General features: G+C 39.4%; 1 protein-coding gene across 1 annotated transcript in view; it reads left to right on the top strand.

Annotated features, from left to right (window-relative positions):
* The window catches only part of LOC126175772 (protein ecdysoneless), an 85,410-nt gene that overhangs the window by 31,877 nt on the left and 38,488 nt on the right, over window positions 1–15,045 (top strand). Inside the window, exons 5-6 of the mRNA XM_049922742.1 lie at window positions 1,302–1,443; window positions 3,490–3,669. Coding sequence (XP_049778699.1) covers window positions 1,302–1,443; window positions 3,490–3,669 — 322 coding nt within the window. The remainder of the gene's footprint in view (window positions 1–1,301; window positions 1,444–3,489; window positions 3,670–15,045) is intronic.

Genomic DNA, 15,045 nt, shown 5'->3' with positions numbered 1-15,045 from the left:
GAATGAAATCTTGCACAGAATAGGTGTAGTGACCATCCTATAATTTTTTAAAATTAAGATATTAAAGCTTCAAGTTACACAAATGGTATCATTTCCAGTTCTACTTATTACCAAGTCATCATCAGATGAGTTGAATATGCTACTATATAACTCTTCAAATGCCATAAGGTTGCTACTGTGAACAATCTCTACAAGAATACTAGAAATCATATTACTCTGCTAGGTACTTCCCTGTGCCATTCAGCGCACTCCTTGTGGAACACTTACTTGTTGCAACTGTTTACATGGAATGATGCCATTCATAAATGGGGAAGCTGTACCAAGATGACTCATATGAACTTCAGCATTCTGTACTGACCTTACATCCATATGGTTTCAGTATCAACTTCCAGAGGCAAAGAATGCTTATTGCCAACATGTAGTGGTTTGTTGGCAAACACTATTGCATACTTTTTCCTTCTCAATTTGACACTATTTGTAAAATTCACAGCAGTTTGTAATTTGTGTGCTTACACCCCTGCTGTCTGTGATCCGTGTCACAAAGTTATAATGTCTTGTTGGAATTTCATCATGTCTGATGCACTTTATTGAGCACCACATTCACGAAGCCCGCCCGGCTAGCCACACGGTCTAACGCACTCCTCCCTAAACAGGAAGGCATGCTGGCTCCCGGCACAAATCTGCCCAGCAGATTAGTGTCGAGGTCCGGTGTGCCGGCCAGCCTGTGGATGGTTTTTGAGGTGGTTTTCCATCTGCCTCAGAGAATGCGGGCTGGTTCCCCTTATTCCACCTCAGTTACACTATGTCGGCGATTGCTGCGCAAACACTGTCTTCATGTATGTGTACACCATAATTACTCTACCACGTAAACATTGGAGTTATACTCATCTGGTTTGAGATGTCCCCCTGGGGGGAGTTCCTCTGTGGGCCAAACCGCACAATAACCCTGGTTCAATGTGGGGCAGCTTTTTTCTTTAAGTTTTATCTACCTTCTTACTATAAAAGGATAAATGCAAGACGTCAACTCATGATATTTCACTAACTTATTTTTTTGTGCTCCTGTCATATTTTTTCAGTAAGTTAATACATGTTTACATCTTTATATGAAGATTATCGATTTATGAGTTTGTTCAGTCTTAATGTGTGTTATACATTGGTTCAACAACCTACTTTTTAATTATCTCACTGTACCTATTTTACTCGAAACTAATGTACATACTGAGAATACTACTTTTAAATGTAGTTGTTTCATAGAGTTACTGATGGTTGTGACACCGGCCATTCCTATTCTTTTGTTACAGATATCCAGGAAAAATTACAGAGCTCCTTCACAGGACTACGGCATATATTCCAGTGAGAGTAGCAGCCTTGTTGAAAGAGAAACCTAACCTTATTGCACCTGCAGTTTTAGCTTTCTGTAACAGGGATCCCATTGATTTGAAGGTAACATTCAGACACTTTATCACAGTGCTATAACAATGTGTTCATTTGCCTTAAATCTTGTTACACAAATGACATTTGAAATGTGGTACAGTGCATTGGCATTTTAAGTATTTCATCTCTGTTCGTTATGTGGCAAAATAGTACACATTTTTTCTGACTATTCTTTCTATATATTAAGTACATAAGGGGTTAGAGACTCAAGATGTTTCTCTATTATGAGTGTTGATTATGCTTCTCTCTGCCATTCGATTTATATTCTACTTCTTTGTATTACTCTAGACTTCTTCCTGTAGAATTTGGCAGCAAATTACTTCATAGGTACATTCCTTCCATGTTATCTCACTAAAGCGGGATGTTCCAACACTGCCCCTTGGGACATGGGCATCTGCTAGCTTGCCCCCAGACAGGCACAGGTAGACAGGCTACACACCAGGTGGCTCAATTGCACAAATTAATGCAGTGCCATCTGTTGATTGATTATGAAGCCACAGAAGTCAATGTTTTGTTTCAGCAAGCATATAAATGTGGATATAGGTTAACAACAAAGGCTTGGAAAATGGTTGTTCTGCCAATTGCGAAGTTTATGCAGTAATTCAATTTTTCTGTGCCAAAGCTCGTCAGGTGTTGTGCCTAGTTATGTGCCTGCAGTAATGAGTCAAGATAAGAATACACAATGGTATGGAGACTTCAAAAGTGACTGATGAAATTGTACAACAAGTGGACCAAAAACTGTTATTTGTCCTGTGACTGATAATTGGTCCTTTGGTTGTTGAATTTCCTCATAATGGACATGCCACTATTTACATTGCTGTAATGTAAAAGCTCAGATCTCACAAACTGCATGCCTTGTGAGTACCAAAAATGCTTTTTGAAGAGCACAAAGGGCAAAGAATGTCAACTGTACCAGCCTTTTTTTATTGTGGCCAACAATTTGATGATGATTTTGTTTTCTCAGACCTAGTGGCCATTCCCTTGCTTTGTACTTGAAACAATAACTTGATAGGTAACATGTATGGATGGCAAGGAAATAAAACTGCTGTTGTCAGCTGGTCAAATTCCAAGGCAGATAACTATGCAGAGGGGTTAACGAAGCAAGTGCAGCATTACAAAAAGAGAGTAGTCATTGTGTGGGAGACTGAAGAATGTTTGTCAGAAACTAAAACTGGCAATAAAAGCTTTTGTTATTGAATGGCCCAATCTTTTCTCATACACCTCCTTTCTCGTATTGACAGTAATGCAGAGACTATGAACAAACAGATGGTCCCTGAGGTCAATGACAGCAGAATTCACGAAGTGAATGGCAAACCAAAAACATGTCCAGAGCATAGCAAAGTTGCATTGAGAATATATAAACAGTCCAGGAAGCAATCCAAATCCAAAATTGTAATACAGGAAATGCCAAAAGTCTGTTAATCAACAGCTACGCTTAAGGCTTCAAACTATCGAGAGTCTGACTGGCAAGTGTGGGCTGCAGTACTTACTGGCAGATTGAAGTGTCACTGGATGACTCCATGTGACATTCTTGCAGCAGTGGCAGTGCCCCATGCAGGAGCAATCTGTGGCCGATGTATGTAGTCCGAGTATCTCTGAGCAGCCTGAAAATGTTTGAACTTTTATGTGTAGCTTGCAGGAGAGGAGATTATACCATTGTCCTAATATTGCAAAAAATTGGTTGAATTAGTGCAGGTTATTCCCACAATGTCAGGAAACAGTAGCATGTTGTGTCAAGTATCATTGATTCTGTGGCCACAATCTTTGTGTGCCAGGATATTTCCCTAACTCTGTGCCAGATGCCCAAAAGTTGTTAGGTATTTTAACCTGACTATAGTGGAAGGGCATTGATAGCATCACTGTTCTAGGCATGTAAACAAACAACTGTAATTATCACACATTGCTGAAACTTATAAGAATGAATTACATTAAATGCTCCTGTTACTTCCGTTTCATCTATGTGAAATAATATACCTGAAACCAGTCATTATCAACTCATTATAAATTATATGCTCATATGTTACCTGAAGTCAGTTGCATACTCTCCATTTTCAGGCTTGCCGTATTATGCGATACTTCCCTCCTGAGAACCGTGTAATGACAAGTGTGGTAATGACCCGGTGCCTGTATGCCATGCTTGTGCACCAACAGTACCAGCCTGATCGAAGGACGGGTTGGAATCTCCCAGCCCCCAGTAGCCCTGAATTTAAGTCTCATTCACTTGGAATGAAGATTGTAAGTAACCTTCAATAAAATAATGTATTACTTATTAGCAAATAACAACAGCAGAGTAGACATAAATTAAATTTGGTTTGTAATGGTTACCTTGTCAAACTTACTACAGTATCGATAGGAATCCTCAGAACCTTAGGCCCCCTACAAAACCTTTCACCTGACTCCATCAACCTCCTGACCCCACCAACACCCCGCACCCCTACCTTCTACCTTCTTCCTAAAATTCACAAACCCAATCATCCCGGCCGTCCCATTGTAGCTGGTTACCAAGCCCCCACAGAACGCATCTCTGCCTACGTAGATCAACACCTTCAACCCATCACATGCAGTCTCCCATCCTTCATCAAAGACACAAACCACTTTCTCGAACGCCTGGAATCCCTACCCAGTCTGTTACCCCCGGAAACCATCCTTGTAACCATTGATGCCACTTCCTTATACACAAATATTCCGCATGTCCAGGGCCTCGCTGCGATGGAGCACTTCCTTTCACGCCGATCACCTGCCACCCTACCTAAAACCTCTTTCCTCATTACCTTAGCCAGCTTCATCCTGACCCACAACTTCTTCACTTTCGAAGGCCAGACATACCAACAATTAAAGGGAACAGCCATGGGTACCAGGATGGCCCCCTCGTACGCCAACCTATTCATGGGTCGCTTAGAGGAAGCCTTCTTGGTTACCCAGGCCTGCCAACCCAAAGTTTGGTACAGATTTATTGATGACATTTTCATGATCTGGACTCACAGTGAAGAAGAACTCCATAATTTCCTCTCCAACCTCAACTCCTTTGGTTCCATCAGATTCACCTGGTCCTACTCTAAATCCCATGCCACTTTCCTTGATGTTGACCTCCACCTGTCCAATGACCAGCTTCACACGTCCGTCCACATCAAACCCACCAACAAGCAACAGTACCTCCATTATGACAGCTGCCACCCATTCCACATCAAACGGTCCCTTCCCTACAGCCTAGGTCTTCGTGGCAAACGAATCTGCTCCAGTCCGGAATCCCTGAAGCATTACACCAACAACCTGACAACAGCTTTCGCATCCCGCAACTACCCTCCCGACCTGGTACAGAAGCAAATAACCAGAGCCACTTCCTCATCCTCTCAAACCCAGAACCTCTCACAGAAGAACCACAAAAGTGCCCCACTTGTGACAGGATACTTTCCGGGACTGGATCAGATTCTGAATGTGGCTCTCCAGCAGGGATACGACTTCCTCAAATCCTGCCCTGAAATGAGATCCATCCTTCATGAAATCCTCCCCACTCCACCTAGAGTGTCTTTCCGCCGTCCACCTAACCTTCGTAACCTCTTAGTTCATCCCTATGAAATCCTCAAACCACCTTCCCTACCCTCTGGCTCCTACCCTTGTAACCGCCCCCAGTGTAAAACCTGTCCCATGCACCCTCCCACCACCACCTACTCCAGTCCTGTAACCCGAAGGTGTACACGATCAAAGGCAGAGCCACGTGTGAAAGCACCCACGTGATTTACCAACTGACCTGCCTACACTGTGAAGCCTTCTATGTGGGAATGACCAGCAACAAACTGTCCATTCGCATGAATGGACACAGGCAGACACTGTTTGTTGGTAATGAGGATCACCCTGTGGCTAAACATGCCTTGGTGCACGGCCAGCACATCTTGGCACAGTGTTACACCATCCGGGTTATCTGGATACTTCCCACTAACACCAACCTGTCAGAACTCCGGAGATGGGAACTTGCCCTTCAGCATATCCTCTCTTCTCGCTATCCGCCAGGCCTCAATCTCCGCTAATTTCTAATTTCAATTTGCCGCCGCTCATACCTCACCTGTCTTTCAACATCATCTTTGCCTCTGTACTTCCGCCTCGACTGACATCTCTGCCCAAACTCTTTGCCTTTACAAATGTTTGCTTGTGTCTGTGTATATGCGGATGGATATGTGTGTGTGTGCGAGTGTATACCTGTCCTTTTTTTCCCCCTAAGGTAAGTCTTTCAGCTCCTGGGATTGGAATGACTCCTTACGCTCTCCCTTAAAACCCACATCCTTTCGTCTTTCCCTCTCCTTCCCTCTTTCCTGACGAAGCAACCGTTTGTTGCGAAAGCTTGAATTTTGTGTGTATGTCTGTATTTGTTTGTGTGTATATCGACCTGCCAGCGCTTTTGTTTGGTAAGTCTCATCATCTTTCTTTTTAGATATATATTTACTACAGTATCGAGTTTACAAGAACTAATATATTTTCCTCCATCACTATCATCACCACCATCATAATCATCATTGTCATCAGTATTCTTCTTCTTCTTTTATTATTATTATTATTATTATTATTTCTTTCCTTCCTTTCTCAGACGTTATGTCTGGTTAAAAATGGAAAATGACGCGGACCTTGATCAAGCGTGACTTCCTTTTAACTGTACGGTATATGTTACATTGCATTTAGGAACTTTCGGATAATTAAACATGTATCAATAATTACAGATTTCTGTAGTTGTATATATACGTTTGGATGTAGCTGTATTGCATTGATGTACTGGTGGATATTGTGTGATATGACTCCTGTAGTTGATAGTATAATTGGTATAATGTCAACTTTATCCTGATGCCACATGTCCTTGACTTCCTCAGCCAGTTGAATGTATTTTTCAATTTTTCTCCTGTTTTCTTCTGTATATTTGTTGTATTGGGTATTGATATTTCGATTAGTTGTGTTAATTTCTTCTTTTTATTGGTGAGTATGATGTCAGGTTTGTTATGTGGTGTTGTTTTATCTGTTATAATGGTTCTGTTTCAGTATAATTTGTATACATCATTCTCCAGTACATTTTGTGGTGCATACTTGTATGTGGGAACGTGTTGTATTAGTTTATGTTGTATGGCAAGTTGTAGTATTATTTTTGCTACATTGTCATGTCTTCTGGTGTATTCTGTATTTGCTAGTATTGTACATCCACTTGTGATGTGATCTATGTTTCTATTTGTTGTTTGCAAAGTCTACATTTATCTTTTGTTGTATTGGGATCTTTACTAATATGCTTGCTGTAATATCTTGTGTTTATTGTTTGATCCTGTATTGCAATCCCTTCAGTCTCACTGTATGTATTGCCTTTTCTTAACCATGTGTTGGATGTGTCTTGATTGATGTGTGGCTGTGTTAGATGATACGGGTGCTTGCCATGTAGTGTTTTCTTTTTCCAATTTACTTTTTTCGTATCTGTTGATGTTATGTGACCTTTTCTTAACCATGTGTTGGATGCGTCTTGATTGATGTGTGGCTGTGTTAGATGATACGGGTGCTTGCCATGTAGTGTTTTATTTTTCCAATTTACTTTTTTTGTATCTGTTGATGTTATGTGACCTAAAGGGTTGTAGAAGTGGTTATGAAATTGCAGTGGTGTAGCCGATGTATTTACATGAGTGATTGCTTTGTGTATTTTGCTAGTTTCTGCTCGTTCTAGAAAGAATTTTCTTAAATTGTCTACCTGTCCATAATGTAGGTTTTTTATGCCGATGAATCCCCTTCCTCCTTCCTTTCTGCTTAATGTGAATCTTTCTGTTGCTGAATGTATGTGATGTATTCTATATTTGTGGCATTGTGAACGTGTAAGTGTATTGAGTGCTTCTAGGTCTGTGTTACTCCATTTCACTACTCCAAATGAGTAGGTCAATATTGGTATAGCATAAGTATTTATAGCTTTTGTCTTGTTTCTTGCTGTCAATTCTGTTTTCAGTATTTTTGTTAGTCTTTGTTTATATTTTTCTTTTAGTTCTTCTTTAATATTTGTATTATCTATTCCTATTTTTGTCTGTATCCTAGGTATTTATAGGCATCTGTTTTTTCCATTGCTTCTATGCAGTCGCTGTGGTTATCCAATATGTAATCTTCTTGTTTAGTGTGTTTTCCCTTGACTGTGCTGTTTTTCTTACATATGTCTGTTCCAAAAGCCATATTTATATCATTGCTGAATACTTCTGTTATCTTTAGTAATTGGTTGAGTTGTTGATTTGTTGCTGCCAGTAGTTTTAGATCATCCATGTATAGCAAATGTGTGATTTTGTGTGGGTATGTTCCAGTAATATTGTATCCATAATTTGTATTATTTAGCAAGTTGGATAGTGGGTTCAGAGCAAGGCAGAACCAGAAAGGACTTGAATCTCCTTGGTATATTCCACGCTTAATCTGTATTGGCTGTGATGTGATATTATTTGAATTTGTTTGGATATTAAGTGTGGTTTTCCAATTTTTCATTACTATGTTTAGGAACTGTATCAATTTAGGATCTACTTTGTATATTTCCAATATCTGTAGTAACCAGGAGTGGGGTACACTATCAAAAGCTTTTTGGTAATCAATGTATGCGTAGTGTAGCGACCTTTGTTTAGTTTTAGCTTGATATGTCACCTCTGCATCTATTATCAGTTGCTCTTTACATCCTCGTGCTCCTTTGCAACAGCCTTTTTGTTCTTCATTTATAATTTTGTTCTGTGTTGTATGTGTCATTAATTTCTGTGTAATGACTGAAATTAATATTTTGTATATTGTTGGTAGGCATGTTATGGGGTGATATTTAGCTGGGTTTGCTGTGTCTGCTTGACCTTTAGGTTTCAGATAAGTTATTCCATGTGCAAGTGTATCAGGGAATGTGTATGGGTCTGCAATGTAACTGTTAAATAATTTAATAGAGGGAAACATTCCACGTGGGAAAAATATATCTAAAAATAAAGATGATGAGACTTACCAAACAAAAGGGCTGGCAGGTCGATAGACACACAAACAAACACAAACATACACACAAAATTCTAGCTTTTGCAACCAACGGCTGCTTCGTCAGGAAAGAGGGAAGGAGAGGGAAAGACGAAAGGATGTGGGTTTTAAGGCAGAGAGTAAGGAGTCATTCCAATCCCATGAGCGGAAAGACTTACCTTTGTCTTTACCTTTACAAATGTCTGCTTGTGTCTGTGTATGTGCGGATGGATATGTGTGTGTGTGTGTGTGTGTGTGTGTGTGTGTGTGTGTGTGTGTGTGTGTGTGTGTGTGTGTGTGCGAGTGTATACCCGTCCTTTTTTCCCTCTAAGGTAAGTCTTTCCGCTCCCGGGATTGGAATGACTCCTTACCCTCTCCCTTAAAACCCACATCCTTTCGTCTTTCCCTCTCCTTCCCTCTTTCCTGACGAAGCAGCCATTGGTTGCGAAAGCTAGAATTTTGTGTGTATGTTTGTGTTTGTTTGTGTGTCTATCGACCTGCCAGCCCTTTTGTTTGGTAAGTCTCATCATCTTTGTTAAATAATTTAGTTAGATGTGAATGTGTTGAGGTGAACTTCTTTAGCCAGAAATTTGCTATTTTATCTTTTCCAGGGGCTTTCCAACTGTGAGTAGAATTAATTTCTTGGGTGACTTCATGTTGCAAAATTATCACTTCAGGCATTTGTGGTATCATCTTGTATGTGTCTGTTTCTGCTTGTATTGACCGTGCATGTCTGTTATGTTGTACCGGGTTTGACCATATGTTGCTCCAGAAGTGTTCCATGTCTGTTATGTTTGGTGGATTGTCTATTTTAATGTGTGTGTTATCTATTGTCTGATAAAATTTCTTTTGGTTTGTGTTGAATATTTGGTTTTGTTTCCTTCTATGTTCACTTTTTTTGTATCTTCTAAGTCGTTTGGCCAATGCTTGTAATTTCTGCTTCTTTTCATCTAATTTCTCTACGCTTTTTGTTGTGAGATTTTACCTAACCTTTTTCGTTTTTTGTCTGATATTTCATTTCTTATAAATTGTGTTAGCTGTCCGATGTCTTTTCTCAGTTTTTCTATTCTGATCTGTAGCCTGTGTTGCCATGCTGGTTTTGTGGGTTTCTTCTGTGTGTTGGCTGGTTCTGATCTCTGCCTAGTGTGTATATTTAGTGTAGTGAGTGCTCCTGTATAAACCAGTAGTTGTAACTCTTCCATACTTGTATTTTCATTTATTTTGTTGTGTATGATTGTGTTGATAGTTGTTATAGTTGTTTCGACTTGTGGGTTATTTGGTGGTCTATGCAAGAATGGTCTTATGTCTGTATTTGTGTCTTTGTATTCTATATATGTCAGCTGAAATTTTTCTCTATATCTAACATGTGTGTCACTTCGTGCTCTATTTGTGCTTGTTTTGGTGGCTGTCTTAAGATTTCGTTTTCCTCTGATTGTTTAATTGATGTGTGAGTGTTCTTTGTTTGTTTGTTGCGGGATGTTTGAGTCCATTGCTGTATTTTCTTCTTCTTCTGATTGCACATTATTTTGTTCCAGTATTTGTTGTACTTGTTTGATGTTTTCTAATTCTGACTGGGGTATCCTGTTATTTTTGATTATTACCCGGATCTGATCAGCTAGTCGTTGTTCTGTTAAAAAATTTAATTCTGGGTGTCTGGTAATAAATTTTGTGTATACTTGTTGTTGGTTCCTAAGTTTATTGCTTGGTAATAACAGAACATGAGGTGTCAGTTAACTTCATCTGACCATCTCATCCTCTGTCTTTGTTTTCCTTCTAGAGTGGCTGCAGGAAGCATATTTGGATTTAAATCATTTTCCATGTGGCTAGCAGTGTCGTTATCATTGTGAATGGGCATAGGGTTAAAGCGTCGTCCCCGACCATGACAGCGCTTGTCCGAGGCTTCATTAGTTCTGTCCTGAACCAACTAATCGCACTAAAATGGGGGTAGCCCCGTTAGTAGTTTATTCTTTTCATCGCCTTTTACGACTTGCAGAACATACCGGAGGCCCATTCTTTTCCTGGGCCTCCATGGGAATTATTATTATTATTATTATTATTATTATTGAGGAGGAGGATGATGGCAAGTTCTTGGGTTTCCAGCCATGTGGCAGTGTTGTTATCACAAAGTTTCAATGAGTGTCATAACATTTCCTTTCCAACAAAGTGTCAAGATATTGCTGAAGTCCCTAAATTAATACTGGTGCAGTGGCCAACCCTCCGTCTGCCCAAGGGGTGCTAGGATCCGGTGTAATCGATGTGCAGGAAGAGGGTTGGGGGTTTAACATTGGGCTGGGAGTGGACTGGAGGCTACTCTCAAATCTCTGCTTAGGCATTCGTGATCCATTTTGCATACCGAGCCACTGCTGGATGTGTGCTTGTTGCCTAGCTGATGACCTGCATCTCTCTTGACAAGATTCTCGCAGATCCTTATTTCTGTGGGTTCCTTTGTAATGCTTTCTCAGTAGCCACTTGCTCCACACAGAAACTTGATGTTCATAGAGTCAAATGCATTTTCTTAATTGAACCTGTGCTCCGCCACTGCTGATTAATATGTGTGTCTCAGATGTTCACATCTGATGTGTTCCTTGTAGTATTTCAAGCTATCGTCTTACATTGCCCAATGTATTAGTGACCACATTCACATGGGTTGGTATGTATCCCTGATAATTTTCAGAGGGTCCTTTGTAAAGTCAGGAATATCTTTTGTCTTGGCCAGTGAATTGAGGATGATTTTGATGTTGCATTTTCCAAGGAACATTGTGATCTTGGCTGAGAGTGGCTGCACGTAAGGAAGAAAAGTGAGTATCATGTTTCTTTCCTCGTTTTCCCCATTTGCTGCATCTTTTCTTTCTCCTGACAGTGGGATGGGGGTTTGAAGTGTCATTATCTCATAAGTAAGCTACACTCATGTTATGTTGTTGAAGGCCTCTTCGAAGGCTCCTTCCAGTGTCACAGAAAAAAGTGTATACCGTATTTACTCGAATCTAAGCCGCACTTTTTTTCTGGTTTTTGTAATCCAAAAAACCGCCTGCGGCTTAGAATCGAGTGCAAAGCAAGCAGAAGTTCTGAAAAATGTTGGTAGGTGCCGCCACAACTAACTTCTGCCATCGAATATATGTAGCGCTACACAGGCATCCTTTGTAGGCACAAAGATAAATACTGTGCCAAAACCTCTGCATCAGTAAAAAAAATTTTAAAAAAATTGGAAGACGAGCTTTTTTTCTCCGCCCGAGTTTTGACCACTGCATTTTCATACATTATCCAACGAAGTAAATACAAATTCCGTATTGTTCATCTTCGAATGTAGCATAATTTAAATGTACTACGAAAATCTGACTGGCAAGACTGTTTGGGATGTTTGTCAATATGGCCAACTCTACGTTCTGAATTTTTTCCTACCTGTGAGAAGAGATGGTTGCTAATAGGAACCTGATGAAATGTGAATCACATGCAGTATTCTCTTCACCATAAGAATAATACGAATATAAACATTTTGCTATGTATTCTTTCGTGTTTGCTTCTATCTCATTTAAATCCTGTCTGCCTAATAAACTACGAAACTAGAGTGAGACAACAGCAAACGCGGAAGAATATATGTATCGTGTCATGTTTATATTCGTATTATACTTATGCCTAATAGTGATACAGTCAGAAATGAAGCACGGCAACTGACTAGATTTTTAAATCTAAGATGACTAATTTCTGTGCAGAATTTGATGTACTAAAGAAGCGGCCGCAAAGATTTTCAAACGGAGAAAAATTTTCACCGAACTCTCGTTCAGAACATGTTCTATCATACGCAGTCTATTATTTGGTTCTTGTTGATCATTATCAAAGAAAGCAGCAGTGTAAGTAACAACAAATAGCAGCCTCTTGCCATTGTTTCGCTAATGAGACGATTCCTCTCTTTCTTTAATTGTAGGCGGCAGTAGCGCGCACAAAAGCAAGACATGCCGCGAGCAGCGACAGGCCGTAAACGCGCACTATCAGAATGCGACAAACAATGCATGACACAGTATAGTAATGCATTTTCAGCCTAGAGTGACTGACGTAAACACCTATAACATAGGAAACGGCACTTATCAGATCAAAGCAAAATAAGCAATCGATTCAAACCAGACGAAGCACGTGAAAAAGGAAGGGTATCCGTATAAATACGGATGGAGTGCCTGACGCATAGCAATGGCTACCTGGTAAAGCTTAACTGCTAAGCTTACGACTCGAACCAAACTACTGTAGCTGTATCGTCATTCATTCGACCTAAATTGTGTCTCATATTACAATGGATCAACTTTGTTTCGATTTGGAGGTGGGGCCTAAAACTTTTCTCTCCCCTTGAATTTCGAGTCTCAAATTTCACGTGCGGCTTAGATTCGGGAATTTTTTTTTTTTTTTTCCTTAATTTCGAGTCTCATTTTTCAGGTGCGGCTTAGATTCGAGTAAATACGGTAGTTCCATTTAATGTGTTGTATGTTATCACTTACTTCTCAATCTGAATCATAGCTGTTTGTTCATTGTCCATTCTTAATCATCCTGTCGTATGTATGTCGAGTGGTCCATGGGTTGGAGTGACTTTAACTTTCTTTCAGTTGCTGCTTGCTGCTACAATGTACAGACTATTTACACCCCACCCCCTACTTTTGTATATCTTTTTCCTGATGAGGGAATTTTGAAAACTCCAAAAGATAGAGTTTCAGTTTGCTTATGTGTGGCACTAGTGCTCCACTTGCTCCTATTTTGATAGCTAATGAGTGGTTGCTCATCTTCTGTAGGAAACATATGGTTTTTATTTTAATGGTTTGATCATTAGAAACAATTTAAGATTAGTTTTTATTTCGTTCATCATCTATCATTAGACATGTTTCACTTTGTTACACTTAAGCATCTTCAGAGCTGCTGAAATGCAATAAGTATTATAATTTGCTGCAGAAAAGCTAAATATGCCTAGTGATAATACAGAAACAAAGCTGCTCTATATACCGTATTTACTCGAATCTAATACTCGAATCTAAGCCGCACCTGAAAAATGAGACTCGAAATCAAGGAAAAAAAATTTCCCGAATCTAAGTCGCACCTGAAATTTGAGACTCGAAATTGAAGGGGAGAGAAAAGTTTTAGGCCGCACGTCCAAATCGAAACAAAGTTCGTCCATTGTAATATGAGACACAATTTAGGTCGAATGAATGACGATACAGCTACAGTAGTTTGGTTCCAGTCGTAAGCTTAGCAGTTAAGCTTTACCAGGTAGCCATTGCTATGCGTCAGGCGCTCCATCCGTATTTATACGGGTACCCTTCCTTTTCACGTGCTTTGTCTGGTTTGAATTGATTGCTTATTTTGCTTTGATCTGATAAGTGCCGTTCTCTTTGTTATAGGTGTTTACGTCACTCTAAGCTGAAAATGCATTACTGTGCTGTGTCATGCATTGTTTGTCGCATTCTGATAATGAGTGTTTATGGCCTGTCGTCGCTCGCGGCATAGCTTGCTTTTGTGCACGCTTCCGCCGCTTAAAATTAAAAAGAGAGAGAGAGAGGAATCGTCTCATTAGTGAGACAATGGCAAGAGACTGCTATTTGTTGTTACTTACACTGCTGCTTTCTTTGATAATGATCAACAAGAACCAAATAATAGAATGCGTATGATGTTCTGAACAAGAGTTTAGCGAAACTTTTTCTCCGTTTGAAAATCTTTGCAGACGCCTCTTTAGTACATTACATTCTGCACAGAAATTAGAGTCATCTTAGATTTAAAAATCTAGTCAATTGCCGTGCTTCATTTCTGACTGTATCACTATTAGGCATAAGAATAATACAAATGTAAACATGACATAATATGTATATTCTTCCGCATTTGCTGTTGTCTCACTCTAGTTTCGTAGTTTATTAGGCAGCAGGATTTAAACAAGATAGCAGCAAACACAAAAGAATACATGGCAGAATGTTTATATTCTTATTATTCTTATGGTGAAGAGAATACTGCATGTGATTCACAAAAAAGTTCCTATTAGCAACCATCTCTTCTCACAGGTAGGAAAAAATTCGGAACATAGAGTTGGCCATATTGACAAACGTCCCAAATAGTCTTGCCAGTCGGATTTTTGTAGTACATTGATATGCTGCTACATTCGAAGATGAACAATACGGCATTTGTATTTACTTCATTGGATAATGTATGAAAATGCAATGGTCGCAACTCGGGGCGGAGAAAAAAAGCTCGTCTTCCACCTTTTTTTTTTATTTATTTACTGACGCAGAGGTTTTGGCGCTAGTATTTATCTTTGTGCCTGCAAAGCATGCCTGTGTAGCTTACTTTGCACTCGATTCTAAGCCGCAGGCGATTTTTTAGATTACAAAAACCGGAAAAAAAGTGCGGCTTAGATTCGAGTAAATACGGTAAACAGTTATTTTTAACCAAGTCATTGCAAGGAGTGACCTACAGATAATAATGGTCACACATTACTGAATTTTAGTTTCTTATATCATTATTATTATTATTATTATTATTATTATTATTATTATTATTATTAACCATTTTTAAATATAAGTAACACGTTGCACGAAAGAAACTTCTTTTGGTGTTTTTGTTATTAGTATTTATTTTAAAAGTGGTAAATTCCTGTAACTTGTCAGGTTTTCCAAG

The sequence above is a fragment of the Schistocerca cancellata genome, chromosome 3, assembly GCF_023864275.1.
Source record: "Schistocerca cancellata isolate TAMUIC-IGC-003103 chromosome 3, iqSchCanc2.1, whole genome shotgun sequence".
Classification (NCBI taxonomy): Eukaryota; Metazoa; Arthropoda; class Insecta; order Orthoptera; family Acrididae; genus Schistocerca; species Schistocerca cancellata.
The sequence above is the reverse complement of the archived record's forward strand: the minus strand, read 5'-3'. Positions and strand labels throughout refer to the sequence as shown.